Source organism: Panulirus ornatus, chromosome 67, assembly GCF_036320965.1.
Source record: "Panulirus ornatus isolate Po-2019 chromosome 67, ASM3632096v1, whole genome shotgun sequence".
NCBI classification, from domain to species: domain Eukaryota; kingdom Metazoa; phylum Arthropoda; class Malacostraca; order Decapoda; family Palinuridae; genus Panulirus; species Panulirus ornatus.
In genome coordinates this window covers 756,425-769,666 of record NC_092290.1, presented here as the reverse complement: position 1 = coordinate 769,666, position 13,242 = coordinate 756,425, and the positions used below count along the sequence as shown (strand labels likewise).

Sequence of the window (13,242 nt, the reverse complement as noted above, 5' to 3'; positions counted from 1 at the left end):
TAGAATTTTCAGAAGTAAGTTCTATATGCCATAAGATAAGATGCATTATTACCCTGATTTATTGTTCCATTACTCTCAAAAATTTGAGTCGACCTATACACGAGGCATATCATAAAATGATTTCTTGGCCAAAAATCAAGAGTCAACCACACAAGGTAGACTTATAGATGAGTATATACGGTGAATATACTGGTAGCCATAAAGGAAACACGAGGATCATATATATATATATATATATATATATATATATATATATATATATATATATATATATATATATATATATATATATACATATATATATATATATATATATATATATATATATATATATATATATATATATATATATATATGACGTGTAAGGTGCATGACTGTCAGGAAAGGGTCATAAGGGTAAGGTCAAGTAAGGAATGGGATCACCTGAGGCATGGGGCGGGTCAACAAAGACGAGAGTCGGCGGGTGACCAGATTGTTATGAATGTTATGTTTGATAACGCTAGATTCTATGACATTTCCAAATACAGTTGAATGACAAGATACACTTTTTTGAGCAGTGTTCCAGTCAACAGAATGGCTGAAGTCTCGCATGTGCAGGAGTAGAGAACTTGATTCTTGTCCAACACAGATACTAACTAAACTGATGCCGCTAGCCTCAACCATCCCTAACCTGCCACTGTCCATAACCATCCGTTGCCTTCCACTGGCCGCAGAGGTCAGGGTTTAGGCTTGTTCAAACTTTCCTCTACCACAAACGTCACCTGTGAAATATCTCTAACTTTTTGAAAGAAAAAGTAGAACTAGAGATGATGAGTGTGGCGTCCTGCTGTGGGACATGATGAGTGTGGCGTCCTGCCGTGGGACATGATGATGTGTGGCCGTCCTGCTGTGGAAGATGGTGTTGTGTTTGGTATCTTGCTGTGGGAGACAGTGATGTGTGGGGCGTCCTGCTGTGGGAGATGGTCTTGTGTGGAGTATCCTGCTGTGTGAGATGATATTGTGTGGAGTGTCGTACTGTGGGAGATTATCACACTGACCCCTGTACCTGCCCCAGAATATCACACTGACCCCCACTACCTGCCCCAGAACATCACACTGACCCCCACTACCTGCCCCAGAACATCACGCTGACCCCCACTACCTGTCCCAGAACATCACGCTGACCCCCACTACCTGCCCCAGAATATCACACTGACCCATGTAACTGCCCCAGAATATCACACTGACCCCTGTAACCGCCCCAGAATATCACGCTGACCCCTGTACCTGCCCCAGAATATTACACTGACCCCACTATATGCCCCAGAATATCACACTGACCCCCACTACCTGCCCCAGAACATCACACTGACCCCCACTACCTGCCCCAGAATATCACACTGACCCCCACCACCTGCCCCAGAACATCACACTGACCCCCACTACCTGCCTCAGAATATCACACTGACCCCAGTAACTGCCCCAGAACATCACACTGACCCCTGTACCCGCCCCAGAACATCACACTGGTCGCCCGCTCAGCCACTGGACATCTCTCGATCACGGTATCCGGCCCCTCTTGCCTGCTCTTCCTTTCTGTACAAACAACTCCATTTGTTTCAGGTTGGTGTGGGCTGTACACTTCCTCCCGTGAATCACGGTGCCCCACAGTCAGGGCTCCCGTGGATGGTGTCCCGGGGAGGATGTCCTCGTTGTTGATGCTCCTCCGTGGTTGGTGCGCCGCGGGGTACCCACAATTTTTGGTGCTCTGGGCAGGGGGTTTGATTGTGTGGTGTGGTGTGGTGCGGTGCGGCACCATTCACTGCGGCCGGCGTGGGCCTCATAGATTATTCACATTGTAGCGCAATTATGTGGCGGCGGCTGTGTGACAGATGGTGGGGTTGCATGTGCCCACTCACCCGTGGCTGCCACACCCTTACCCACACCCATGGCTACCACCCTCACGCTGCTGCCTGCCACCCCCACACCGTAGATCCTCCCCCCCTTACACCACTGCCTGCCACACCCACACCGCTAGCTGTCCCCCCCCCCACCCCACTGGCTGTCACCCCCATGCCACTGATTGCCACCTACACACCGCTGGTTGCCACCCAATCCCCCATACTCACACACCACCGGCTGCCACCTTTCACGCCACTGGCTGCTACCTCCACACCACTGGCTGCCACCCCCACACCACTGGCTGCCACCCCCACACCACTGACTGCCACCCCTACACCACTGGCTGCCACCCCCACACCACTGACTGCCACCCCCATACCACTGGCTGCCACCCCCACACCACTGGCTGCCACCCCTACACCACTGGCTGCCACCCCCACACCACTGACTGCCACCCCCATACCACTGGCTGCCACCCCCACACCACTGGCTGCCACCCCCACACCAATGACTGCCACCCCTACACCACTGGCTGCCACCCCCACACCACTGACTGCCACCCCCACACCACTGGCTGCCATCCCCACACCACTGGCTGCTACCTCCACACCACTGGCTGCCACCCCCACACCACTGACTGCCACCCCTACACCACTGGCTGCCACCCCCACACCACTGACTGCCACCCCATACCACTGGCTGCCATCCCCACACCACTGGCTGCCACCCCCACACCAATGACTGCCACCCCTACACCACTGGCTGCCACTCCCACACCACTGACTGCCACCCCCATACCACTGGCTGCCACCCCCACACCACTGGCTGCCACCCCCACACCAATGACTGCCACCCCTACACCACTGGCTGCCACCCCCACACCACTGACTGCCACCCCTACACCACTGACTGCCACCCCCACACCAATGACTGCCACCCCTACACCACTGGCTGCCACCCCCACACTACTGATTGCCACCCCCACACCACTGGCTGCCACCCCCACACTACTGATTGCCATCCCCACACCACTGGCTGCCACCCCCCACACTACTGACTGCCACCCCCACACCACTGGCTGCCACCCCCACACTACTGATTGCCACCCCCACACCACTGGCTGCCACCCCCACACTACTGATTGCCACCCCCACACCACTGGCTGCCACCCCCACACTACTGATTGCCACCCCCACACCACTGGCTGCCACCCCCACACTACTGATTGCCATCCCCACACCACTGGCTGCCACCCCCCACACTACTGATTGCCATCCCCACACCACTGGCTGCCACACCCATGCTCCAGAGCCCTACAGCAGCACGCACCCAGCTTTTCGCTTGTGATTGAGAACATTGTGTGCAGACCTACATAGTGACAGGAGCACGCCTGTTTCCCATAGTTGTACATACGTACGCACACATCCATACCTTCGTATCCGTGCTTGGACCTACAGAGCCGGGGAGAGTGTGGTCAGCAGCTTGGTGTAACCTTACCTATGACTAGTGTGGTCAGCAGCTTGGTGTAGCCTTATATGTGACTGGTGTGGTCAGCAGCTTGATGTAGCTTTATATGTGACTGGTGTGGTCAACAGCTTGGTGTAGCCTTATATGTAACTGTTGTGGTCAACAGGAGGTGGCGGTTACAACCCAGTATAATAGTTTCATCTTAACAGGTTTGTAAGGTCCAGGTGACACTAGGAATGAATGGGAAGGACGAGGAAGTGAGTGTGTTGAACACCTTTTATAAGCCTTTTGTATTTTCATCTTTAGTTGTGATTGTTGTATTGTGGAGCGGCAGGAAGACCAGGAGAGGCAGGCGCAGTTACGGTAAGAAATATGAAACTTGTTTAGACGTTCTTCTTCTGAAAACAATCCCATACAGAAATACTTTATCTCAACCTTTGCATAGTATAATGTAGAAATTTGGCGCTTTTTTTTCCAGGCACCACAGTTGATTATCATCCATTATCGTATATTCCTGATTATTAATGTGATATGGGATTGCTGGTCATGTGGCAGGCCTGGGGTTCACTTACTGCCAGGTCAGTCTGGTCTCTTGTTGGTAGTGATGGTGTTCTCGATGTTGTCAGTCACTGTGGAATCTGACGTTGCTTGAGATACGCCTTATGCTTGTCTTACATAAAGCAAATATTATCTTGTTACAGGAGAGGGGGCGGTGGGCGTGCGGAACTGCCTACTGGCGCGTCAGCTGTGTGCCGAAGACCTCTCCTGCAGGTCCGTCCTAGAGATAATCCCCAGGGTCTGCGGCCCAGAGAGTGGTGAGTACCTTGGCTAACTTCACCTATTGTGACCTCCTACCCCAGCTAGGGTTGACCAGCTTCACCTGCTGCGGCCTTCAGGGTCATCTGGCCTGACCCGGGCTGGGGTTGACCAGCTACACACACCTAATGTTACAACTGGGCTGGCGAGGTTAGGATATGGACGTCATGGACTGCGTTTACATGACGCGCACATGACTTATACTAGAAATAACCAGTGACATAAGTCATCAAGACAGTCATGGGTTGAACATAATGGTCCGGTGGGGGGAGGTAGGTGCCGTCGTCACACACACACACACACACACACACACACACACACACACACACACACACACGGAACAGAACAGCGGCGTTTCCCCCAAGATTCAGAGGAACTATAGCTCTGCAGGCACTTTGTACAAGGCGAGTAGATATTAGAGCAGCCCTTGAATGAAACATCTCTTGAATATGACATTCACCTTTGACATTTACGAGATACCCTTGTACCTCCAAGACTACACACATACCTCCCAGGCTACCTGAGTGCTATTCAAGCTACATGTATACCTTATAGATTATCTGTGTACTTCCCAGACCCCTTGTGTACCTCCTTCCAGACTACCTGTGTGCCTCCCAGCCTATCTGTGTACCTCCTTCCACCCTGCCTGTGTGCCTTCCAGGCTACCTGTGTGCTTCCTATTCTACTTGTGTACCTCCAAGGCTTCGTGTATATCTCTCAGGCTATTTCTATACCTACCAGGCTACTTGTATGGCTCCCAGGCTGCTTGTGTCCTTCGTAGACCATTTATATGCTTCTCATGCTACTAGTGTGTTTCTCAGGTTTTTGTGTACATTCCATGCTACTTTTGTGCCGTCTAGGCTACCTATGTACCTCACAAGCTACCTGTGTACCACCTAAGCTGCTTGTTTACCTTCTATGCTACTTGTGTACCTACCATATTATTTGTGTACCTTCTAGGCCACCTGTTTGCCTCCCAGGCTACATGTTCACCTTTTAGGCTACGTGTGTGCCTTCTAGGCCATCTGTGTACCTCCCAGGCTGCCTGTGCGCCTCTCAGGCTACCCTCAGTCTCTCGTGCTAGTCTCTAAGACTACCCACGGAGTTTCCCCTGGTTGGACTAGTAGTGCCACAGGGGGTCAGGGTCAGAATCCTGGGAGAGCAAATGTTATCATAATAATAGTGCTACGTTTATCATGATGAACCTCTCTCACCAGCTCTACTTCACTTCATGTATGTGCGGCAGGGAAGTCGACAGGAGAATCTTTTTATGTGACGTGATACGGCGATGGTTTCCATCCAGTTGTGGTGACATGCTAACGTGATGCGAATCTGTTCACTTGGGAAGATGCGAGAAATGCCTCAGGTCGGCTCGACATTTGGGCAGAGGAAACTCTGGTACAGAATCATCAATTCTACATTGATTCTGGACAGTATGTTGGTCTGGTAACGTTAACTGATTATCACTATTGTCTGTGACCAGTGCCAGCCGCAGATCTGTCTGTACCTTGACCGCCGCGGTTGTCTGTCTGTCTTGTCATTTTATAGTACCAAGGTGTCTTTCTGTCTGCCCCGTCATAGCCTTCCATCCCGTCCTCCTTCCCTTCTCCTTCTCTCATGATCTGATGGTTCCTCACACGTTCTTCAATATCAGGCGACTGTGTACTTTTGTGCCAGGTGTGTCCTGCTCTTTCTGTTCCTCTTGTGCCAGGTGTGTCCTGCTCTTTCTGTTCCTCTTGTGCCAGGTGTGTCCTGCTCTTTCTATTCCTCTTGTGCCAGGTATGTCCTGATCTTTTTGTTGTTCTTGTGCCAGGTGTGTCCTGATCTTTCTATTCCTCTTGTGCCAGGTGTGTCCTGATCTTCCTGTTCCTCTTGTGCCAGGTGTGTCCTGATCTTTCTATTCCTCTTGTGCCAGGTGTGTCCTGGTCTTTCTGTTCCTCTTGTGCCAGGTGTGTCCTGCTCTTTCTATTCCTCTTGTGCCAGGTGTGTCCTGATCTTTTTGTTCCTCTTGTGCCAGGTGTGTCCTGATCTTTCTCTTCCTCTTGTGCCAGGTGTGTCCTGGTCTTTCTCTTCCTCTTGTGCCAGGTGTGTCCTGGTCTTTCTCTTCCTCTTGTGCCAGGTGTGTCCTGCTCTTTCTCTTCCTCTTGTGCCAGGTGTGTCCTGGTCTTTCTGTTGCTGCTCTTTGAAGCTTGTCCTGGCCTCGCTGCTGCTGTTGTGCCAGGTGTGTCCAGTCTTGCTGTTGCTTCTGTAGAAGATAAGTCCTCCCCAGGAGGAGGGGAGAGGAGCCTTACCTTAGCCTGCCAGCTATAGGGGACAGGGGCCTCACTCCAGCCCACGGTAATAGGTAAGAGGAACCTTCCTTGCCATAGCTCTCCAGCTGGAGGGTAGAGGAGCCTAACCCCAGCAGTAAGTTAGAGGAGCCTTACATTAGCCCTCCAGCGAGAGGGATGAGGGGCCTTATCCCCCCAAACAGGGAAGATTAAAGAGGCCTCACCCCAGCAGGAGATGAGAGGAGTGTCCTTGACCTGACTGGTGGAGGTTTCCTGGAGGCCGAGCGCCTGGGTGAGGGAGGAGGGTGTGCTTGCTGTAGGAGTAGGCATAGGAAAGAGGCCGCAGGGATGCAGTGTAGAAGGGGAGAGAGGTGGAGTATGACATATTAGAGGAAAGGAGGGATGGTAGTGGAGTGCTACCCCAGCCTCGGGTATACGGGGTCATACCGTCCAGTTAGGCCCGCAACAGACAGTGAGGCCTAGTGCCAGTCTTGACACTGGCTCTGGTCATGGTCAGGTCATACTTCCATTTCTAAATGTGCTTCGAGGGAAGCCTGAGACACAAAGGTTTACTAGACGTGCAGTGAGACTGAGAAGTGAGCAGTAGAAGCTGCCTGACTTCTCCCCAAGTGTCTTGATGGGCAAGGTAACTGCTGGTGTGTAACAGGGTTGACCTCCAGCTGCTGCGCCTCACTGCTTACTCTTCAACATCGTCTACACCGCCTGAGGGAGGTACGCCACTGAAGGCATAGTTGGTTGTCAGATGTGTTGAGTAAGTCCTTGCTGTGAAGCGGGCCGCATTGATCAGTAGGTGAGTGACAGTTTCCGTCTTGGTAGCTGCCCAGGTCTTTTTCACTTTCCGACCAGAAGGTTTGACAGTATCTCTTGGTGTCACCATATTTATAGCTAGACATGACCTGCTCAACTTTCGTAACTTGCAATATCTATTGACCTGTGATGACATGGTGTGCGGCTTAACTATTCTATCATGCTAGTCATGCAGTGCCGCGTACAGAAGATGGTATTATGTTGGCAAGGGAGCGCGCATGTGACTTATACCATGTGTAGAGGATTGTACCATGTAGGCCAGCTCGGGCATATGAGATTTTTGTACTGGTGACCGAGGTGGACTACTACTTCTGTAGCAGGGATTATGAAACAGTTACCTTCATGAACGTAATGATCCGTACAATAATGTAGACGTCTAAATGTTTTTCTTTAGTTGTTAATATTATGATTGTGGGAGAGTGAGCTGTTCCATTCCTGCTGACGCTCAGCATTATCTGCTGCAGTAAAGTGCCTTCAGACGAAGGGTCGCGCTTTCCACGTAATGCAATTGGCCCTTAACTTTTGTTGATCCGGATCCCACCTACCTCCTCCAGGGACCCGTCATTCTATGATTAAACAAGTGAATAGAAAACTAATTGGTTTCGATCTTCTTAATTACCCATGTGTTCCTGCCGATGTTGGTGAGGGCAGCCCGGCCTGGCAATTGATGTTGGACTCCTGATGGGGTGGCCGCCGCTGAGCCTAGCGTACAGTACTGGCCTCCTGGTGGGGGTGAAGACAGTGTACATTAATGGTTTCCCCAGTTGGCTCTGGTTATTCAAAACGACAGAGGCAATACAGTACTCATAGGAACCTTACTTTCAGAGGGAGAATCGATCATGAGGATTCTCATAAATAACCTGTAAGATTCGTGGCGGGTTAAGTGCCCTTCGCGCCTCCCGGTCTTTCATTTGTCAAATCAAGGATGCCAACACGATCGACCAAAGCCGTCCAGCCGCCTCCCTCTCACTCTGGTATTTTGAGCCAGGGTTTTGAATGTTGTGAGCAGGACTTATTGTGTCGTTTTCTGCATCTGGTGTTCTTTGTCAGGTTGTAAGATTGGGTGTTGAGGGTTACATCATATGGGTCAGGGTTTGTGGTGAGAGGGGGTTTAATAGGTCGTGTTGTGGATGGGGCAGTTACCATAGGTCGAGTTGTGGTTATTGGTTTTATGGGTCGGGTGTTGTGGGGAGGGTTATATGTTGGGTGTTGTGGGGAGGGTTACATGTTGGGTGTTGTGGGGAGGGTTACATGTTGTGTGTTGTGGGAAGGGTTACATGTTGGGTGTTGTGGGAAGGGTTACATGTTGGGTGTTGTGGGGAGGGTTACATGTTGGGTGTTGTGGGAAGGGTTACATGTTGGGTGTTGTGGGAAGGGTTACATGTTGGGTGTTGTGGGAAGGGTTACATGTTGGGTGTTGTGGGGAGGGTTACATGTTGGGTGTTGTGGGAAGGGTTACATGTTGGGTGTTGTGGGGAGGGTTACATGTTGGGTGTTGTGGGGAGGGTTACATGTTGGGTGTTGTGGGGAGGGTTACATGTTGGGTGTTGTGGGGTATTATTTATTTTTCGATCGATTGTGAGGAGATGCTTTTATGGGTCGGATAATGTGGGACGCTCACGTTGTGTGGGTCGGGAGGTGTAGGGTAGGTTTTATGGATCAGGTATTGGGCGAGTCCAGTGTTACGGCCGTAGTCCCTCACCTACAATACTTCAGCATCAACACGTGCTCCCACGACCCACAGGTGTGGACCCTGATGACTGACCACATCATATGTAGACCCTGATGACTGACCATGTCTGAAATAATTTATGCTGTATCCAGTCGTGTCTCTGATGTCTTCAATTGTGATTCAGGATTCCTCAGTTGTAGAAAGGTGTTCTCAGATGCAGGTGTACCACAGGTGTCTCCATATGCAGGTGTGGCCCACGTGTCACCAGATGAAGGTGTGGTCCAGGTGCCACTAGATGCAGGTGTGGCCCAGGTGCCACCAGATGCAGGTGTGGCCCAGGTGCCACCAGATGCAGGTGTAGCCCAGGTGCCACCAGATGCAGGTGTGGCCCAGGTGCCACTAGATGCAGGTGTGGCCCAGGTGCCACCAGATGCAGGTGTGGCCCAGGTGCCACCAGATGCATGTGTGGCCCAGGTGCCACCAGATGCAGGTGTGGCCCAGGTGACACCAGATGCAGATACAGCCCAGATGGCACCAGATCAGGGTGGTGATGAGGGTTAACATTTGATCCGTAAGGTGTTACCGAAACAGCAGTTTCTGAATATTTCCCACGTCAGTGGCCGGATTTTCTTTTCTGGAGTTGTATATAATTCCGTTCATCAAATCATTATGGAAAAATTGACAAAAAACGAAAATATAAAAAAGTGATCCAAGACACATCTAGCTTCCCAGGTCAACCCCCGCCACGTAACCCTCTTTAATCATTCTACCTTTTAACGGTTACTGTCGGTCAGGTCAGTGTGTTGTCCATGTCTGTAGACGCTGAACGTGTCCTTCTGGTGTGATGTTGAGATTCAAATAATCTTATTAAGATTTGGCACCTGATGAGATGGATTGTCTCCACGAAACATGTCGTGCCACATGTATAGATGAATTACATGTTAAATAAAATTATATGAATTCCTACTGAAGTGCGATTTCACCTTTATCATACTATTTATATATTATACATAACCGCCATCTCCCGCGTTAGCGAGGTAGCGCAAGGGTACAGACGAGGAATGGCCTAACCCGCCCACATACACATGTACCTACATAAACGCCCACACACGCACGTATACATACATATACATTTCAACGTATACATACTTATACATTTCAACGTATACATACTTATACATACACAACCATATACATATACACACATGTACATATTCATACTTGGTGCCTTCATCCATTCTCGTCGCCAGCCCGCCACACGAAATAGCATTTCTCCTCCTCCTCCCCCACCCCCTCCTCCTATCCCACCCCCTCCTCCTCCTCCAGGAAACATGGGGAAAAAGGCTACATCCGCACACATCCATTCTGTAGCTGTCATGTGGAATGCACCAAAACCACACCTCCCTATCTACATCCAGGCCGCACAGGCCTTTCCACGGTTTACCCCAGATGTTTCGCATGCCCTGGTTCAGTCCGTTCACGGAACGGCGACCTCAGTATACCACAACGATCCTCTTCTGCTCTCTCAACCACACTCTTTATTATCACACATCTCTCTTACCCTTTCATTACTCACTCGATCAAACCACCTCACACCACATATTGTTCTCAAATATCTCATTTCCAACACATCTACCCTCCTTCGCACAATCCTATCTATCGCCCATGCCTCACAAACATACCCATTTTTACTCTCCGAGATAACGTTCTCTCTTTCCACATATTCGTCATCTCTCCTAGAACTTTCGCCCTCTCCTCCACCCTATGACTTATCTCTGTTTCCATGGTTCCATCCGCTGCTAAGTCCACTCCCAGATATCTAAAATACTTCACTTCCTCCAGTTTTCCTCCATTAAAACTTACATCTCAGCTAACGTGTCCCTCAACCCTGCTGAACCTAATAACCATGCTCTTATTCACATTTACTCTCCACTTTCTCCTTTCACACACTTCTTCAAACTCAGTCACCAACTTCTGCAGTTTCTCACTCGAATCAGCCACCAGCGCTGTATCATCAGCGAACAGCAACTGACTCACTTTCCAGACCAGTTCATCCCCAACAGACTGCATACTCACCCCTCTCCAAAACTCTTGCATTTACCTCCCTAACAACCCCATCCATAAACAAATTAAACAACATGGGGGCATCAAGCACCTCTGCCGCAAACCAACACTCACTGGGAACCAATCACTTTCCTCTATTCCTACTCTTACACATGCCTTACATCCTTGATAAAAACTTCACTGCTTCTAGCAGCTTACCTTTCACACCATATATTCTTAAGGCCCACAAAGCATCTCTATCAACCCTATCATATGCCTTCCCCAGATCCATAAATGCCACATACAAACCCATCTGCCTTTCTAAGAAAATATGTGTGTGATAATAAAAAGAGGGTGTGTTGAAATGGTTTGGATATATGGAGAAAATGAGTGAGGATATTTTTGATACATGGAAAACATGAGTGAGGAAAGGTTGACAAAGAGGATATATGTGTCAGAGTTGGAGGGAACAAAGAGAAGCGGAATATCAAATTGGAGGTGGAAGGATGGAGTTAAAAAAATTTCAGTGATCGGTGCCTGAACACACAGGAGGATGAAAGGCGTGCAAGGAATAGAGGGAATTGGAACGATGTGGTATACCGGGGTCGACGTGCTGTCAATGGACTGAACCAGGGCACGTGAAACGTTTGGTGTAAACCATGGAAAGGTCTGTGGGGCCTGAATGTGGACAGGGAGCTGTGGTTTCGGTGCATTACACATGTCAGCTAGAGACTGAGTGTGAACGAATGTGGCCTTTTTTGTCTATTTTCGTGGCGCTACCTCGCTGAAGCGAGGGGTAGCGATGCTGTTTCCTGTGGGAAGGGTGGCGCCGGGAATGGATTGAAGACAAGCAAGTATGAATATGTACATGTGCACATATGTATATGTATATGTATATGTATATGTGTATAAGTTGATATATATATATATATATATATATATATATATATATATATATATATATATATATATATATATATATATATATATATATTGGAAAGGATCACAGTTTTGCGCGTGTATGTTTTGGAAAATTACATGTTTACCAAATGGCGTCCTAGCTTCGTCTCTTCGATGTATATCAACTGACTGTTATATTCCTCTCTTGTGTCTCCCCTGATGATGTGATTATTACACGAAAGTGCACTTGGGAACTTTTCGTGTTTCATTTTCCCCGTGGACTCATAGGAATATATATATATGCGTGTGTGTGTGTGTGTGTGTGTGTGTAAGTGGATGGGTCGTTCTTCGTCTGTTTCTTGGGGCCACCTCGCTGATGCGGGAAGCGGTGATCAAGTATGACATATATATATTTATATATATATATATATATATATATATATATATATATATATATATATATATATATATATATATATATATATGCATATAAGTATGCAGTCTGTTGGGGGTGAGAGAGCTTGGGAAGTGAGTCAGTTGTTGTTCGCTGATGATACAGCGCTGGTGGCTGATTCATGTGAGAAACTGCAGAAGCTGGTGACTGAGTTTGGTTAAGTGTGTGAAAGAAGAAAGTTAAGAGTAAATGTGAATAAGAGCAAGGTTATTAGGTACAGTAGGGTTGAGGGTCAAGTCAATTGGGAGGTAAGTTTGAATGGAGAAAAACTGGAGGAAGTAAAGTGTTTTACATATCTGGGAGTGGATCTGGCAGCGGATAGAACCATGGAAGCGGAAGTAAATCATAGGGTGGGGGAGGGGGCGAAAATCCTAGGAGCCTTGAAGAATGTGTGGAAGTCGAGAACATTATCTCGGAAAGCAAAAATGGGTATGTTTGAAGGAATAGTGGTTCCAACATTGTTGTATGGTTGCGAGGCGTGGGCTATGGATAGAGTTGTGCGCAGGAGGGGGGATGTGCTGGAAATGAGATGTTTGAGGACAATATGTGGTGTGAGGTGGTTTGATCGAGTAAGTAATGTAAGGGTAAGAGAGATGTGTGGAAATAAAAATAGCGTGGTTGAGAGAGCAGAAGAGGGTGTTTTGAAATGGTTTGGGCACAGGGAGAGAATGAGTGAGGAAAGATTGACTAAGAGGATATATGTGTCGGAGGTGGAGGGAACGAGGAGAAATGGGAGACCAAATTGGAGGTGGAAAGATGGAGTGAAAAAGATTTTGAGTGATCAGGGCCTGAACATGCAGGAGGGTGAAAGGCGGGCAAGAAATAGAGTGAATTGGATCGATGCGGTATACCGGGGTCGACGTGCTGTCAATGGATTGAATCAGGGCATGTGAAGCGTCTGGGGTGAACCA

At 48.9% G+C, this 13,242-nt stretch overlaps 1 protein-coding gene across 25 annotated transcripts in view; it reads left to right on the top strand.

Moving 5' to 3' along the window:
• The window catches only part of LOC139747051 (uncharacterized), a 1,040,326-nt gene that overhangs the window by 614,655 nt on the left and 412,429 nt on the right, over window positions 1–13,242 (top strand). For all 25 annotated transcript variants that reach the window (XM_071658815.1, XM_071658818.1, XM_071658817.1 and 22 more), the window contains one exon: window positions 4,050–4,163. In XM_071658815.1, coding sequence (XP_071514916.1) covers window positions 4,050–4,163 — 114 coding nt within the window. The remainder of the gene's footprint in view (window positions 1–4,049; window positions 4,164–13,242) is intronic.